Here is a 17,639-nt window from a genome sequence, read left to right as displayed (position 1 = left end):
TGTGTCCCGATTAACTAGAATACACTGTTTTAATAATTTTAATGCATTTTTAAAAACATAATTGCTACCATTATAATTCAACTTCATTTCCAGGCACAGCACTTACCACTAATCTCCAACTCTGCCCAATACGATTTCTTTCCATTTGCAGCTTCTTCTGAAGACATAATTGTATACATTCTCCGCGGATCAGGCGGATCATATTTTTCCTTGGGCATTCCGGTTACACTGAAACGATACAAATAAATTCTGAAAAAATACAGATACAATTACTAATTACTATTCAATATCCAAAGGATTACAATGTGCAGAGCTGAAATCATGATCCATGATTTTGTCCTTTTATGTTCTATTTGCTAATACCTACTAGTGCATAATAGGCTCACCTTGTGGGATGCGAGTGCAGAAATTGCAGAGGCCCTGGCAGTGGTATTTAGAATGTACTTAACCACGAGTGAGGTGCCCAAGGAGTGCAGGATAGCAAATGTAGTTACATTATTGAACAGAGGCTCTAAGAACGTCAGGAAATTACAGGCTCATGGATAAATTTTTGAAAGGTATTCCAAGGGACAGGATATAAGTATTTGGATAGACAGGTCCTGATTAGGAATAATCAACATGGCCTTGTGCATGGTACATTGTGTTTCTAACCATTAAAAATTTTGCGAGGAAAGTTCATGAAGAAAAAGCAGTGAGCATTGTTAAAGGCCTTGCCATTGTTAAAAGACATATCCAGTCCAGAAGGGTCTTGGCCCCGAAATGTCGACTGTACTCTTTTCCATAGCCTCTTGCTGAGTTCCTCCGGCATTGTGTGTATGTTGCTTTGATTTCTAGCACCTGGACATTTTCTGTTGTTAGTCACGTATGGGAGACTGGTCAAGAAGGCTCAGTTGCTTAGTATTCAGGATGAGGTAGTAAATTGGATTCAACATTAGCTGTGCAGGAGAAGCCAAAGAGTGGTAGTAGATGGTTACATCTCTGACTGGATGCCTATGACTAGCGATGTTCTGCAGGAATCAGTGCAGGGTCTGTTCCAGTCTATCATCTATATCAATTATCTGGATGATAATATGGTAAACTGAATCAGCAAATTTGCTGGTGTCACCAACATCTGATGTGTAGTGGACAGTGAGGAAGACTGAGAGCTTGCAGTGGGATCTGAACCAGCTGGAAAATAATGGCAAATGGTATTTAATGCAGGCAAACCATGGTAGGACTGGCACAGCAAATAGTCGGGCATTGAAGAATGTGGTAAAACAAAGGGATCTGGGAAACAGGCCATAACTCCTTGAAAGTGGTGTCACGGGTAGGTAGTGTCATAAAGATAACTTTTGGTACATTGGCTTTCATAAATCAGAGTACTCAGTGCAGGAGTTGGAATGTTATGTTGAAGTAGTACAAGATGCTGATGAGGCCAAATTTGGAGTATTGCATGCAGTTCCAGTCACCTACCTACAGGAAAGATGTCAACAATCTTGAAAAAGTGCAGAGAAATTTACAGGGATGTTGCCAGAACTTGAAGACCTGAGTTATTAGGACTTGTTTTCTCTGGAGTGTAGGAGAATGAGGGGAGATTTGACAGAGGTATACAAAGTTATGAGGGGTATAGATAGTGTAAAAAGCCTGCCTGCATTTACCCTAAGGTTCGTTGAGACTAGAACTCAGTCATAGGTTAAGGGTAACAAGTGAAACATTTAAGGGAGCAGGAGGGGAACTTTTTCACTCCACGGGTGGCATTGAACAATTGAACAAGCTGCCAGAGGAAGTGGTGGATGCGGGATTGATTGCAACATTGAGGAGGAGTTTGGATAAATACATATATCGGTGAGGTTTGAAGAACTATGGTCAGGGTGCATGTTGATGGGACCAATTCAGCACAGACTAACTGGGCCAGAGGGCCTGTTTCTGTGCTGCAGTGCTCTTTGACATCCTGGTCAAATACAAGGATGATTTTCTTACATTCCAGCTAACAATTTGTCACTTATCACGTTCAGCCCCAATTCCCATTCAGCCTGGATTCATTTAGTGAACAGACCACACAATTCAAAAGCTGAATGTAATAATTATAATTACCAAAATTTATAACCTTCAAGATGTGACTAGTCAATGTTAAGAACCCTATATAAAAACCGAAAGGGAAATGATTTCACAATATACAACAGTTATCCATGTGTCATGTGTCTGTTAAGTAAGAGGTTACTGATGTTGCAATTTAAGGGCCCAAATTTAAATAGAGGGAAATGAAAGATGAATAGAAGTAGAATTTATGAATCACCAATAATGGTTAGATTGATGCATGCATGTAACCAAAACTATAACCAATTTTTTGATTAGATTGTATAAATCAAGATACTTTATACAGAAAAGATGGCCATTAATATTTAACATGATTCTGCACATGATCTTGCTTTTAAGTTTATAAATATTTCAAATTTTCTGGTCAACAATGCAATTTATCCATTGCATTGCACTGGTTTCTATAGTTGAACCGATACTCAAAAAACTCTAAGCTTAGTCACAGCAATTTGATAAATTGCATGAAATTTAAAAAATCTAGTTAAAAATAGCTCAATACTGGCAAGGGTGCCCAAGCTAATAGATTTGTAAATATCCAATTTCAAGAAAACAAATCAGCTATCTTTGTAATTATGCACAACATACAAATCCATGAGCTATTTCTAGCCCTGGGGATGATTCCATCCAGTAACCTTGACAAGTTGCAAGCCACTAGTATTCACTGCTCAACTTCACACAGATAACAATGGTCAGAGATACAGATAAACAGCAACAGTTAGTCACAACCCCAAACTGGTGCACTCAGGCTGTCAGCAAGTTAAAGCAAACATTAAACCTCCCAACATCTTTACTTCTGCTGAATGAAATCCTCTCAGACGGGGGAAAAAGAACTGCTTTTTAAAGTAATCAATTTGTTAATTTACTGCTCCCAACCAGACTTGTCATTGTTGCTTTTACTGGTTACAGATCACAGAAGGTACTGTTTCTGAAACTCCTTGTAATGCAACTTGCCAACAAGCTGGTGTTCCACTCAACTTGAGCCAGAGTAACATGGCATGGAACAAGCCCAATTTGTTCATGCTGACTTCATCACCCACCAAACTAGTCCCAGATTTCTCCAAACACCTCCTAACATGTATTTATCCAAATGTCTTTTACATATGACATGACATCTAAAACTTTGATAAACTTTTATAGATGTGTAGTGGACAGTGTATTGACTGGCAGCATCACGGCCTGGTATGGAAACACCAATGCCTTTGAAGATCCACAAAAGATAGTGCATTCGGCCCAGTAAATCATGGGTAAATCCCTCCCAAAATAAAAAAAACTACATGAATTGTTGTAGGAAAGTACCATCTATCTTTTTGAGATTTCTCCCCTTCCCCCCACCACCGAGGCCATGCTCTCTTCTTACTACTTTTACATTCAATGCTTGCAAAAAATTAAACCAGCATGTCTTGTTTAATTTTTTTTAAATGGCCTTGCCAACATATAGCAAAATCTTTAATGATTGGAGCTTTCCTTCATACAGGTAGATTTGCACTTGACAGTGATCTCACTATTCATCCTACCAAAGTAGAGCCAACTTGACCAGTAATTGATTTACCATTTTATGAGTTAACAACAGAAGTTTGAAAAAGATTTGTGCTGTTGCTGAAAAGGCCCAGATTCTAATCTCTTGGTAGTACAACAAGCATAATCTCATTGTTTTGATGCCTCGTCCTATTAAAAAAAAATCATATGATCCTCCAAGTATAGTTACAAACCCCTGAAAATGGAAATAGTGCAATTTTGATACAACTTGATGGTCAGGTTCAAATTGAATACCTGCATATGTTAAACTAATGCTTACCCAATTTCTTTTTTAGTGAAATGTGATCACATCCGCAATGTCAGAAATTGTAATATAATGAAGTATGCTTATTAGGAGATTGACAGGTATCTAATTAGTCAGGGTATCAAGGGATACGGGGAAAAAGCCGGAAATTGGAACTAGATGGGTGAATAGTTTAGCTCATGGGGGAGCTGCGGAGCAGACTCGACGGGCCGAATGGCCTACTTCTGCTCCTTTGTCTTGTGATATGAAATTAGTGTACAGATTATCTGATTTAAGATTTGTTCTTCAACTGGTGTATCTGGACATAGTACTTTACTTACTTAATGCTTTACAGCAGGGGTCCCCAACCCTTTTTTTGCACTGCGGACCGGTTTAATATTGACAATATTCTTGCGGACCGGCCGACCCGGGGGGGGGGGGGGCGGCGGGTAGGGTTGCCAACGGACAAGAGTAGCAGTCAGATGCGTTGTGTTTACCCAAAGAAAGACTACAATGACTATGAAGCCTTGCATGGACACCAGTGTGCATGCCTGACCTGCGCATGTGTGTACCTGCCGATTTTTTTTTTCTGCAAATCGTTTTTAGTGATTCTGTTCGGGGGGGGGTGTTAATCACAACCGGAGTATCAGTAATAAGTGGCTAATACACTCAATTTCGTTTCTAAAAGGGTTTATCTAACGAATTTAATATTAAACACAGCACATATTTTCCTCGCATGAATATAGTGATAAGTCAATTATCAGGGGAGGACAGGGGAGCTTGAAGTAAGTGTTGAACGAACTTCCAGTAAAAGTGGTACAGGCAGGTTCGATATTATCATTTAAAGAAAAATTGGATAGGTATATGGACAGGAAAGGAATGGAGGGTTATGGGCTGAGTGCAGGTCGGTGGGACTAGGTGAGAGTAGCGTTTGGCACGGACTAGAAGGACAGAGATGGCCTGTTTCTGTGCTGTAATTGTTATATGGTTATACAAGTCACTTATAAATCAACAGCATCATAACATTTTAAGTAACGTTTGGAAATTAAACACACAGCACGTATTTTCCTCGTATGAACATATAAAATCATTGCAACACACCAATATCGCTGAATCAGTGGGAGCTCTGGGCTTGTTTCCCTGCAACAACATGGTCCTATCGAGGGGTGATGGGAGACAGCGATACTCGAAGGAGGTTCCTAATGTCCAGTCTATTCCGCAATTTAGTTTTCGTTGCATTCATTGCAGAGATACATTGGAAATGGAAGCAACGTTTTCAGTGCTTTCGTGGCTGTCTCAGGATATTTAGCCGCAAGAGATGTTACGTCAAATATACTTTTCAGACTACCGTCATTTGCAAGCTCGAGGAGTTGATCTCCTTCCCGCACTGACGTGGATGACGTGCGGGTAATGACCTCGTGTGCGTTCAAGCTCAACAGTGGTTGTGACAGGGAATGAGGAAAGGTGCAGCTGACTCATATCACCAAATCAGATTGTTTCCTCGCGGCCCAGTAACACGCTTTGCGGCCCGGTACTGGTCTGTGGCCGGGTGGTTGGGGGACCGCTGCTTTACGGCACCAGCAACTGAAATTTAATTCCCGCCACTGTCTTTGGAGTTTGAACATTCACCCCGTGACTGGGTGAATTTCCTCTAGTTTTCTCCCACATTCCAAATACTTGCAGATTAATAAGTAAGTTGTGGGCACATTATGATGACACTGGAAACACGGCGACACTTATGGGCTACTTCTAGCACATCCTCAGACTTTGTTGGTTATTGATGCAAATGATGCACTTCACTTTATGTTTTGGTATTTTGAAATATGATAAAAACTTAAAGATCTGTATCTTCTCAAAGAAAATACAATTTATCATGCGTGAGAACCAGAATACAGGTGGCCCCCGTTTTCCGAACGTTTGCTTTACGACACCTCGCTGTTACGAAAGACTTACATTAGTTAGCTGTTTTCGCTAACAGAAGGTGTTTTCACTGTTACAAGAAAAGGCAGCACGTGCCCGAACAGCCAAGCTCCTCTCCCGGAACTGCATTCTATCCGCCATTGCTTAAACACGTGCTTTATCTCAATTTATCTGGCGCATCCATTAGCAAGATGAGTTCTAAGGTATCGAAAAAGCTTAAAAGAGCTCGTAAGGGTGTTACACTTAGCATAAAACCAATTAAGTCCTTCGATCGTGGTGAACGAAGTAGGGGCATTGTCCGCGCGTTGAACTTGCCTGCGTCCACCATTCGCACTATTTATACACAGAGAGAAAGAATTTTGAAAGCTGCCGATGTTACTATTGGTTCTGCTCGTAGCAAAGTGGTCTGTCTTAGTCGGCATACATAATGGATAAAATGGAAAGTCTATTGCTTGAGTGGATTGATGGGTATACAAAGCGTGGTGTTCCGTTAAGTTTTCTTATACTTAAGGAGAAATCAGTCAGTCTTTTTCATAAGCTGAAACGGAAAGCACTGGACAATGGTGACGAAAGTGTTGCGAAAGTGGAATTTAAAGGTAGTCATGGGTGGTTTGATCGGTTTCTGAGGCGAGGGCAGCTTCACAGTTTAACGTTTACCGGAGAGAGTGCTTCGGCTGATACCGAAACTGCCGAAAAGTTCCTAGTAGAACTGAAGAAAATAATTACAGCAGGTAGTTATTTGTATAAGCAAATGTTAAACTGTGATGAAACTGCAATTTATTGGAGTCTTCCCGATTCCAGTAAGTGAATCTACACTGTACATACATTATTTAGGCTTTATATAGGCTGTGTATTTTTATGTGTTACTTGGTATGATTTGAAAGCTTCATAGCTTAAAGGTTACTGGAGAGAGTGTTTCTGCCGAGCGCCCTTGTGCCGTGTTTCTGTCAAGAGCGCTTCCGCTGAGAGTGCTGCTGTGAGATTTTCGCTGCGCTAGACAATGCTGCAGAAAAGTATTTCTACTTTATATAGGCTGTGTATTCATCATATAATTCCTGCTTTTACTATATGTTACTGTTATTTTAGGTTTTATGTGTTACAGATGTCCCCTACTTTTCGAATGTTCACTTTACGAAACTTCACTGTTACGAAAGACCTACATTAGTTACCTGTTTTCGCTAACAGAAGGTGTTTTCACTGTTACGAAAAAAGGCAGCGCGCGCCCCGAGCAGCCTCCTCCCCCGGATTCAGAACTGCATTCTCACCGGCATTGCTTAAACACATGCCTGTGAGCAGCTGTTAGCAAGATGAGTTCTAAAGTATCGGAAAAGCCTAAAAGAGCTTGTAAGGGTGTTACACCTAGCATAAAACTAGACATAATTAAGCATTTCGATCATGGTGAATGAAGTAAGGACAAAGTGAGCTTGGCTTGTGGAAGTTGATGAAAATGATGTTGAAGAGGTTTTGGCATCCCATGACCAAGAACTGATAGATGAAGAGCTGATGCAATTGTAAGAGGAAAGGATAACAATCGAAACCAAATACAGTAGCCAACAGACCGAAAGTGAAGACATCCAGGAACTGAACGTGATGCAACTGCTTGAGATTTTCGCTGCAATGATAAAGTACAACTTTAATTTTGAAAGGGTAAGTCGGTTTAGGGCATATTTGCAAGATGGTTTGAGTGCTTACAAAGAACTGTATGATAGAAAAATGCGCGAGGCTAGCAGTCAAGCAAGCCTTCAGCAGACGATGAACCTCGACCTTCAACATCGAGGCATGCAGACATAGAAGATGACCTGCCTGCCCTGATTGACGATGAGATGACACCCCAGTGTCTCACCACCCCAAACCTCGGGCCGCGGACAGATATCGATTTGTGGAGAATGCAGCGGTAGCTGGGATGCACTCAGCGCATCTTTAAGAAAAAAGCCGAAATAAACAAGTTAATTAATTAGGTGCCACCCGGCATGTAAATGTCGGTCCAGATCAGAGGCGATTGCCGATTGCGTCGCCTCTGATCTGGGCCACCGTTTACATGCCGGGCGGCACCTAATTAATTAGCTTGTTTATTTCGGCTTTTTTCTTAAAGGTGTGCTGGTGCATCCCAGCCACCGCTGTACCCAAGCATGCTTCGCAGATCTGTATCGGTTCACTGGCCAGAGGGTGGGGGCCACTGCACCACCCCAACCTCCGACGACTCAGCCTAACACACCATCAGTGTGCTCGATGTCTTCCCGATTCCCGTAAACGATATTACACTGTACATACATTATTTCTACTTTATATAGGCTGTGTATTTTTAGGCGTTATTTAGTATGATTTGGCAGCTTCATAGCTTAAAGGTTACTGGAGAGCGCTTGCACCGTGTTTCTGCCGAGAGCACTTGCTTGAGATTTTCGCTACGGAGAACAGTGATTATAGATAAGAATTTCTACTTTATATACACTGTGTATTTATCATATCATTCCTGCTTTTACTATATGTTACTGTTATTTTAGGTTTTGTGTGTTATTTGGCATGATTTGGTAGGTTATTTTTGGGTCTGCGAACACTCACAAATTTTTCCGATATAAATAAATGATAACTGCTTCTTCGCTTTACGACCTTCCGGCTTACGAACCGTTTCATAGGAACACTCTACCTTCGGATGGCGGGGGAAACCTGTATTTGGCATGATTTTGTAGGTTATTTTTTGGGTCTGGGTACGCTCAAAAATTTTCCCCATATTAATAAATGGTAATTGCTAATTCACTTTACGACATTCCGGCTTACAAACAGTTTCATGGGAACGCTCTACCTTCGGATGGCGGGGGAAACCTGTAATGCAAAGTGAGAACGGCTTACTTTGACAAAATTGTACAAAACAGGCCAATTCTCGTCATTGGATTTTTAGAAATTTTTTACTGACAAAGATCTTGATTTGATACCAAACAACTTGCTCCAAGCCACAGATGTAACAAATGAAGGCTCAAGTGCTGTGCAAATGGAACCAACTCACTTAAGCCCTAACTTGGCCCATTTGTTCAGTCATTATGTGCTGTGTCATATGACATGGGTAATCATGGTCTTTGACCACGATTGTTCTTGGCAAATATTTCTACAGAAGTGGCTTGCCATTGCCTTCTTCTGGACCCATCCATTATCAATACTCTTCTGAGTTTGTCTGCTTGAAGTCAGTGGTCGCATAACCAGGACTTGTGACATGCACCAGCTGCTCACTTGATCATCCATCACATGGCTTCACGTGACCCTGATCAGAGGGGCTAAGCCAAGGGTCAGCAACAATTTTGCCTCTGTGGGCCGGATTGCGTATTAATGAGCAGACGGTGGGCCAGATAAATGCCATAAAAAATTTGAAATATGGGAATTATCCATTTAAATACATCTAGTTATGTTTTGCCTCAAAATAATGATAACGCATGCTAGAAAATCATTTGTGCTTAACCAAGGATGCCAATTAGTAATCAAAGAACTCAGGTTAGTTGCAATTTATTTTAATCAAGGCATCTTTTGAATCTATTAAAAGGACACAAAGAATCTTTAAACATAAACGTATGAACATGATGCATTGAATGGTGGTAAATTAAGTATAATAAAAAAGAAAATTTTAATGCAAACAGTCGATAAATCAATGTGAAACTTGATGCTGTTTGTTGCTCAAAAGCTTCTCAATATTGGGTGTCAGACTTGTTGATGCCAAGAGCAAGAAATTATCCAGATGGACATCAGTCAATCTTGTTCTCAAATGGTTCTTGGTATGCTTCATTTTTGAAAATAATTGCTCACACAGATAAGCGCTGCCAAACAATGATGCCATCTATTTTGCATGGTCCACTAAGTTAGGATACTTCCCACTTGGATGAATATATTTTCTATAGAAGTCAAGCACTGACACATCTTCAGAATGAAATTTCGATCTCAATATGTCATTACACTGCATCTTAATCAATTCCATTTGAAAAATTTCTGATGCAGTGTCCACTTCCACATCAAATGGAGCAGCAAACAGCTTGAACTCATTTGCATGCAAGTGAAAATCAGCAAAACGAGATGAAAACTCTTTCCTCAATTCTTGGACCTTTGTCTCATTTTCTAGGCAAGTGAGACAAACTGGTTTCCGAGCTTGCTCAATGAAGAAGTAATCTAGTGTCCAGTGTCTTGGAAATTTCGGCACTCAGTGTCTACCCTCCTACGTTTTGCATTCATTACCATTGGAATTTTTTTTCTTCGATTTTATTTCGAAACGCAAGTTATTCAACAAGTATAGTAGCACATGTAAATATCTGGATATTTAGCATGGATTTCTTGTTAAAACACAGTGACACTGTTTCTGTTTACAAATTTGAACGATCCCATCTGAAAACCTGGGCGTTCATGAAGAATATCTAATACATATTAATAAGGTAGTCTGCCTTCCCGTCATTTGAATATACCAGTGTTTGGTGTGGAACAAAACAGAACCTGGAGCCAGTGTAACAAGACGTCATGCATGTCCATCAGTGTGGTCGCGTGAAACACTCAGAATAAGGAGAGAAAGAAAAATAAATAAATAAATCGCTCATGGGCCGGATAACCATAGTGTCGCAGTATTTGCTCGGCCTGTCAAAATACCTTCGCGAGCCGTAGGTTGCCTACCCCTGGGCTAAGCAAATGCTACACCTTACCCAAGGGTATCCTGCAAGCTAGCAAAGAGAATGAGCACCTTACATCTCCTTCGACAGATACGCATCTCCACCCGCCACCCCAAAACTTGTTCAACTGGCAGCCGAGATACCCAAAAGGCGAGAGAGAACCACTAAGTTAAACCCAAGCTGGGCCCACAGAAAACAAGTCACTACTAAACTCAATGACAGGGTGGAGTGATACTGAATCCCCAGTAAACACTGTCAATTTAACCCATGCAATCCCAGACACACAGATGACAGGTAATGATGTTTAAATATATAATTACCCTCAGAATTACATGCCTCTCATTATCTTGGTCCATGGAATAAACACAAGCCAGGCCTGGTCAACCCTGGCTGGGTCGCCTCGGACAGGATGTCTAATGATTAAAGACCCGAAACACCCAATGACCCGTGGTTGCATTACTGATGATGTGTCCCAGTGCTTTCTGATAAGTAATTTAATTGGCTTGGCACAAATTTGTGGGCCAATCAGCCTGTTCCCGTGCTGTTCTAAAACATTAAACAGAAACCACCAAGGTACAAGTAGACTAAAGTACACAAACACATAAGCATTGCTATTACAGCAGCAACAACTTGGGTTCAATTCTGCAGTATGTAAGGAATTCGTACATTCTTCCCATGACCACACATTTCCTCTGGGTGCTCCAGTTTCCTCCCACATTCCAAAGGTGCACCAGTTAGTAGGTCAATCGGTCATATGGGTATAATTGGGCACCCTAGTACTTTGCTGTATCTCTAAAAAGGAAAATACCACAGTCTATCCAAACCACAAAGTTTAATAATTTTTCAAACAATTGTACCTCATGAAATTTACAAACAAATTGCCTGCTAGGAATGGCTTTCTCGTTGGTGGACAGTGCTCCCATCCTCACCAATGTCTTTCGCATCAGAATACATGGAACAGGACTTTCAACCCACGACATTGTGCCAAACTAATTACAATAATCATTAAATTGCTAACTAAACCTACGCAAAGCCAATATTGCTTTGAAAGTTCATATGCAGATCTAGAGCCTCTTAAATGCATTGATATTTGCCTCCACCACCATCCCTGGCAGATTCCAGGTGCCCATTACTCTGTTAAAACAAACCTTGCCCAACACGTATCCTCTCTCACCCTAAATGCACACCCTCTAATATTAGACATTTCAACTCCGGGTAAATTACACTGGCCATCTATTCAATGTATGCCTCTCATGATCTTAAAAAAATACAACCAAATAAACAGAGAATATTTAATGATAGAAAGTTCAGTACAACACAAACCACATCTTGCCATTTCATCCCCACCCCAAAGAACTATCACCATTATTTTAGTAAAAAAAACATTAAATATGCACTTGCCATCTCCATTCTAATGGCATTTCATTAAAGTTTGATAACTAAAAATGTACCTTTTCACTGTCTAAATAACAAGAACATTCTAATTCCTATTATAGCAGCATGCAACAAAAAGTAGAAACTGCATTGTCAAAAATCAAATATTTTCCTCAATTACATTTCAAGACTTACAGCACCTCCATCAATAATGCATTACCTTAATCAAATTTAATGCTTAGTTATAAGAGGCTCCAAAATAAAAGTAAACTGTCAAAATACTCAGAACTGTGTCAACATTTCAAGTTCAGACACTGATTAAAGTTAAAAGTACACAGAAAAACAGAACTAACAGGACTAGCTCATTTAATCCCTCATGCCTAATCCACTCTGCAATAAAACTAAGCCTCATCAAGTGCCACCTTCCTGTAATTTCATATGCCTTCATTTCCTTAATATCCAATATGTTTGGTGGAGAGCATTCTAACTGGTTGCATCATAGCCTGGTAGAGGCTCCAATGCACAGGATTGCAAGAAACTGCGGAGGGTGGTAGTCTTAACCAGCTCCATCACGAGTAGAATCAGAGGCATCTTCAAGGAGGCGGTGCCTGAAGAAATCAGCATCCATCATTAAGGGTCCTCACTCATTATTACCATCAAGGATGATATATAGAAGCAAGACAACCCACAGATGATTCAGAAATAGCTTCTTTGCCAAGTCATCCAATTTCTGAACAGTCTGTGAACCCAACAATACTACTTTGTTATTCCACTTTTTGGCACTATTTATTTTGTAATTTATGGGAATTTTATGTCTGCACTATACTGCTGCTGCCAAACAAACCACATTACATAATACAATGATATTAAATTTGATTCTGCTTCTAAAATTCACCTCTCATGAAGACATTCGCCAATTTGCACCTCCACAGCCTTCTTGGGAAGAAATTTCTAAACATTCACTATACCCTGGATGAAATTTCTTCTCTCCTCAATCTTGAATGGTGTTCCTATGACAATGTGACCCTGGCCCTAGGTATTCCAACAGAGAAAAAAGACATTGTCATTAAACTCCTATTGAGCCTCTTAAGAATGCTATTTTCAATGCAACTGGTCCTCATTCTTCCATACAAGCTCAATTTACTTAATCTTTCCACCTGAATCAGATACTGCCCATCCTAGAAATCAATATGGTGAACTAACTTTCTTTTTCAAATCAGATTAATAAACATAACACTAATGATACAAAGAGATCAGTGCGACATTGATAATGGTTAACATATACAAACATAATTCAAGTAAAATATATAACTCAAGCCTCCCAATCCCTGAGTAATTGAACATGAAAAAAAGTGTTTTATAAAAAAACCTCCTAAACTTAAAAAAAACAATATGATGAACTTTCATTGCACTCCCTTATTTTTCCTTAGTTTGAGGAAACCAGACAAACAATATTGTGAGTGACTTCCTGGTCACCTAATCCAACAGAACAAATTAAAAAATTAAATTGGACACATGACAGATGTTAGGATAATTCAAGGAGTGCCAAGCAGAAGGAGTGACAAAGTTACAGAAGAGTGAGGAGGTAGCAAAAGAACTGACTGGCTGTCAGCCCAGGACCACCCCTTACTCCTCGTCCACTGTTGCAGGAAGAGGAACACCATCAAATGTCAGCCCTGTCCTGCTCTTGCGCTTGGGTTCGTCAGACTGATACACGGTTGAAAATAAATCAGGATGTTCATGAAAGAAGACAAAAAAATTACAAGAAAAGACTGAGAGCAAATAATTTAAAGGCAACAAAAGGCAGCACTATTAGGAAAAGTAACCAGTAGTAATGAATGAGTTAAGTTTTATGGAGCATCTTAAAAAGCAGCAAGAGGCTGAAGAAAGGAATTCCAGAGCCAAGTGCTTTAGGGATTTCATAGCACAGCCAACTCATGAAAATCAAACTGGGAAAATGCATAAGAAACAAGCTGAAGTGACATCTTGTTTGTGTTTGGTAGCACTGGTAATGGGACCACTTAATGATGTCCATAGGACTAGAGGAAGTTACAGAAATAGGGGAAGCTAACAAATCAGATGGATTTGAACACAACAATAATCATTTTAAAACTGAAGCACTGACACCTGCTGATTAATTTGGAGGTAATCTTGGCCACCTAATAAACTGGATACATGCCACAGGTGTCCCCCGCTTTTCAAACGTTCGCTTTTCAAAACCTCACTGGTACAAAAGACCTACATTAGTTACCTGTGTTTGCTAACAGAAGGTGTTTTCACTGTTACGAGAAAAGGCAGCGCGTGGGAAAAACAGAGTGCGAAAAAAAGCAGCGCGCGCCCCGAGCAGCCACTCTCCCCGGGATTCGGAACTGAATTCTCACCGGCATTGCTTAAACACGTGCCTGTGAGCAGCTGTTAGCAAGATGAGTTCTAAGGTATCGGAAAAGCCTAAAAGAGCTCGTAAGGGTGTTATACCTAGCGTAAAACTAGACATAATTAAAGCGTTTCGATCGTGGTGAACCAAGTAAGGACAAAGTGAGTTTGGCTTGCGGAATTTGATGAAAATGATGTTGAAGAGGTTTTGGCATCCCATGACCAAGAACTGATAGATGAAGAGCTGATGCAATTGTAAGAGGAAAGGATAACAATCAAAACCAAATGCAGTAGCGAATGGACCGAAAGTGAAGTTGTCCAGGAACTGAACGTGAAGCAACTGCTTGAGATTTTCGCTGCAATGATAAAGTACGACTTTAATTTTGAAAGGGTACGTCGGTTTAGGGCATATTTGCAAGATGGTTTGAGTGCTTACGAAGAACTGTATGATAGAAAAATGCATGAGGCTCAGCAGTCAAGCATACTGCCGTTTTTCAAGCCTTCCACATCAGCCACAGCAGACAAAGAACCTCGACCTTCGACATCGAGGCAGGCAGACATAGAAGGAGATGAGCTGCCTGCCCTGATCGACGATGAGATGACACCCCAGCGTCCTACCACCCCAACCCCCGGGCCGCAGACAGATACCAATTCGCGGAGGATGCAGCAGTAGCCGGTCAGCAATTGCCTCTGATCTGGGCCGACAATTACGTGCCGGGTGGCACCTAATTAATTAGCATGTTTATTTCGGCTTTTTTCTTAAAGATGTGCTGTGTGCCTCCCGGCTACCGCTGTACCCCTGCGTGCTTCGCAGTAATGTATCGGTCGGTGGCCTGGAGGGTGGGGGCCACTGCACCACCCCAACCTCCAACGACCTAGCCTAACACGCCAGCGTGCTCGCCATCTTCCCGATTCCCGTAACTGATACTACACTGTACATACATTATTTCTACTTTATATCAGCTGTGTATTTTTACATGTTATTTGGTATGATTTGGCAGCTTCATAGCTTAAAGGTTACTGCAGAGAGTGCTTTTGCCAAGAGCACTTGCGTGAGATTTTCTGCCAAGAGCGCTTGCGCCGTGATTTTGCCGAGAGCACTTGCATGAGATTTTCGCTACAGAGGACAGTGCAGGCAATGATTGTGGAAAAGTATTTCTACTTTATATAGGCTGTGTAATATCACATCATTCCTGCTTTTACTATATGTTACTGTTATTTTAGGTTTTATGGGTTATTTGGCTTGATTTGGTAGGCTATTTTTGGGTCTGCGAACGCTCACAAATTTTTCCCATATAAATAAATGGTAATTGCTTCTTCGCTTTACGACATTCCGGCTTACGAACCGTTTTGTAGGAATGCTCTACCTTCGGATGGCGGGGGAAACCTGTATTCTGTAAGAAAGGAATAATACTCCAAAAGTAAAGAAATAAAAGCTTTCACACTTGCTATGTCCTTGACTGCCTTGGATATTCTAAAGTCAATAATCCAACTGATACTAAACACAAGATAAAGTAATGAACAAGATGAATCAAGGTCTAACATTAATAATAATGCATAAAACAGTGCACACCCTTAGGCCTACGATGTCGTGCTGACTTTTTAAGAACTAATGCTTCCTTTCTGCAGAGCCCTCCATTTTTAGAAACAGAAAACAGGCACAATACAGGCCCTTCGGCCCACAAAGCTGTGCCGAACATGTCCTTACCTTAGAACTACCTAGGCTTACCCATAGCCCTCTATTTTTCTAAGCTTCATGTATCCATCCAGCAGTCTCTTAAAAGACCCTATCATTTTCGCCCCCACCACCACCACCGGCAGCCCATTTCACGCACTCACCACTCTCTATGTAAAAACTTAGCCGACATCTCCTCTGTACCTACTTCCAAGCACCTTAAAACTATGCCCTCTCGTGCTAGCCATTTCAGCCCTGAGAAAAAGCCTCTGACTATCCACACGATGAACACCTCTCATTATCTTGCACACCTCTATCAGGTCACCTCTCATCCTTCATCGCTTCAATGAAAAAAGGCCAAGTTTACTCAACCTATTCTCATAAGGCATGCTCCCCAATCCAAGCAACATCTTGTAAATCTCCTCTGCACCCTTTCTATGGTTTCCACGTCCTTCCTATAGTGAGGTGACCAGAATTGAGCACAGTACTCCAACTGGGGTCTGACCAGGGTCCTATATAGCTGCAACATTACCTCTCAGCTCTTAAACTCAATCCCACGATTGATGAAGGCCAATGCACCATATGCCTTCTTAACTACGGAGTCAACCTGACCCCAAGATCCCTCTGATCCTCCACACTGCCAAGAGCCTTGCCATTAATGCCATATGAGAGTCTCTTAAACATCCCTAATGTATCTGCCTCTATCACTACTTCCAGCAAAGCATTCTGTGCACCCACCTTACTGTGTACTTACCTCTGACACCCCCCCCCTCCCAATACTTTGGTACAATCACCTTAAAAATAAGGAAGTAGGTTACAATATTGTCTATACACTGTTATTGGTGAATTTGGCCAGTATTGCAAGTTAGATTTTAGAAGCAACTTCTCAGCAGGGATTATTCAAATTTTGGACAGATGTGCTTATTGAGTTGAATCTTGGCACAAAGGGAGAACACAATACTCCTTGGAAACAGAATTAACAATTAAAACATGAGAATTCAATTGAAGTTAAAAAAAAATCAAATATAAAGGCCTATGGGTGAAACCCAATCAAGAGAATCTGTGATTAAAAAAAAAATTCGTCCAAAGAAATAAAAAGATATTTCATTGCTTTATTGAAGGCCATGGTATCATGATAAAGAATGACAAACAGTGTAGCAAGAATGAGTAATCCAAAATAGGTTGACAAATGCACAGTGTGGTCATAGCATTAAGACTTTATTGATGTTTGTGCAGGGCATCAAAATAAAGATGCAAACTGTGAACTGCTGACAGCCCTAGAGGATAGCAAATCAACTGAAAGGTCACAAGAACCACCCATGACCTTCTATTCGAGAAAAAATTAATATTGAATATGCAAAGCTATGTAATAGTAACTTGTTTGTGGGGGAAAAACCTCTTACAAAAGATCAAAAGAAAAGTTACAACTGCCAACTTGACAGCAGGTAGTACTGCTGCACTGGTTAGCTCCAGTGATCTGGGTTTTTAATCTTGTTCCTGGGTACGGTGTAAAGTTTATACATTCTTGCTGTGACCAGTTGCATTGCCCCTGGGTGCTCAGTTCATGCCAAATAACAATTAACTAAAGTGGTGTGTGTGTGTATGTGTGTGTGTGATGCAATCAGTGAGAAATTAGGTCACAGTGAAACAGGTGGGTAACATGATGGATGGGAAAATTCTGACAGTCAACACATGCTGTATGCCCCCTTCCAGATCATGAGAAAAACTTCTTGGAGACATGAAATGCAAGATGACTGTATTAACTGACAGTGGTTGGGGATCAGCTACACATATAATCTATGTTAATGATTTAGATATATGATTAGGA

At 40.7% G+C, this 17,639-nt stretch overlaps 1 protein-coding gene across 6 annotated transcripts in view; it reads right to left on the bottom strand.

Annotated features, from left to right (window-relative positions):
• The window catches only part of LOC134349297 (CCR4-NOT transcription complex subunit 6-like), a 97,202-nt gene that overhangs the window by 54,170 nt on the left and 25,393 nt on the right, over window positions 1–17,639 (bottom strand). For 4 of the 6 annotated variants that reach the window (XM_063053388.1, XM_063053382.1, XM_063053386.1 and 1 more), the window contains exon 2: window positions 107–228. In XM_063053388.1, coding sequence (XP_062909458.1) covers window positions 107–218 — 112 coding nt within the window. In that variant the 5' untranslated portion in view covers window positions 219–228. Of the gene's footprint in view, window positions 1–106; window positions 229–12,658; window positions 13,011–17,639 lie in introns of those variants that run through there. The other 2 variants (XM_063053387.1, XM_063053385.1) reach the window with 2 other exon arrangements.

This window comes from Mobula hypostoma, chromosome 7 (genome assembly GCF_963921235.1).
Source record: "Mobula hypostoma chromosome 7, sMobHyp1.1, whole genome shotgun sequence".
Taxonomy (NCBI): domain Eukaryota; kingdom Metazoa; phylum Chordata; class Chondrichthyes; order Myliobatiformes; family Myliobatidae; genus Mobula; species Mobula hypostoma.
Note: the sequence above shows the minus strand (reverse complement) of the source record. Positions and strands in the feature narration are given on the sequence as shown.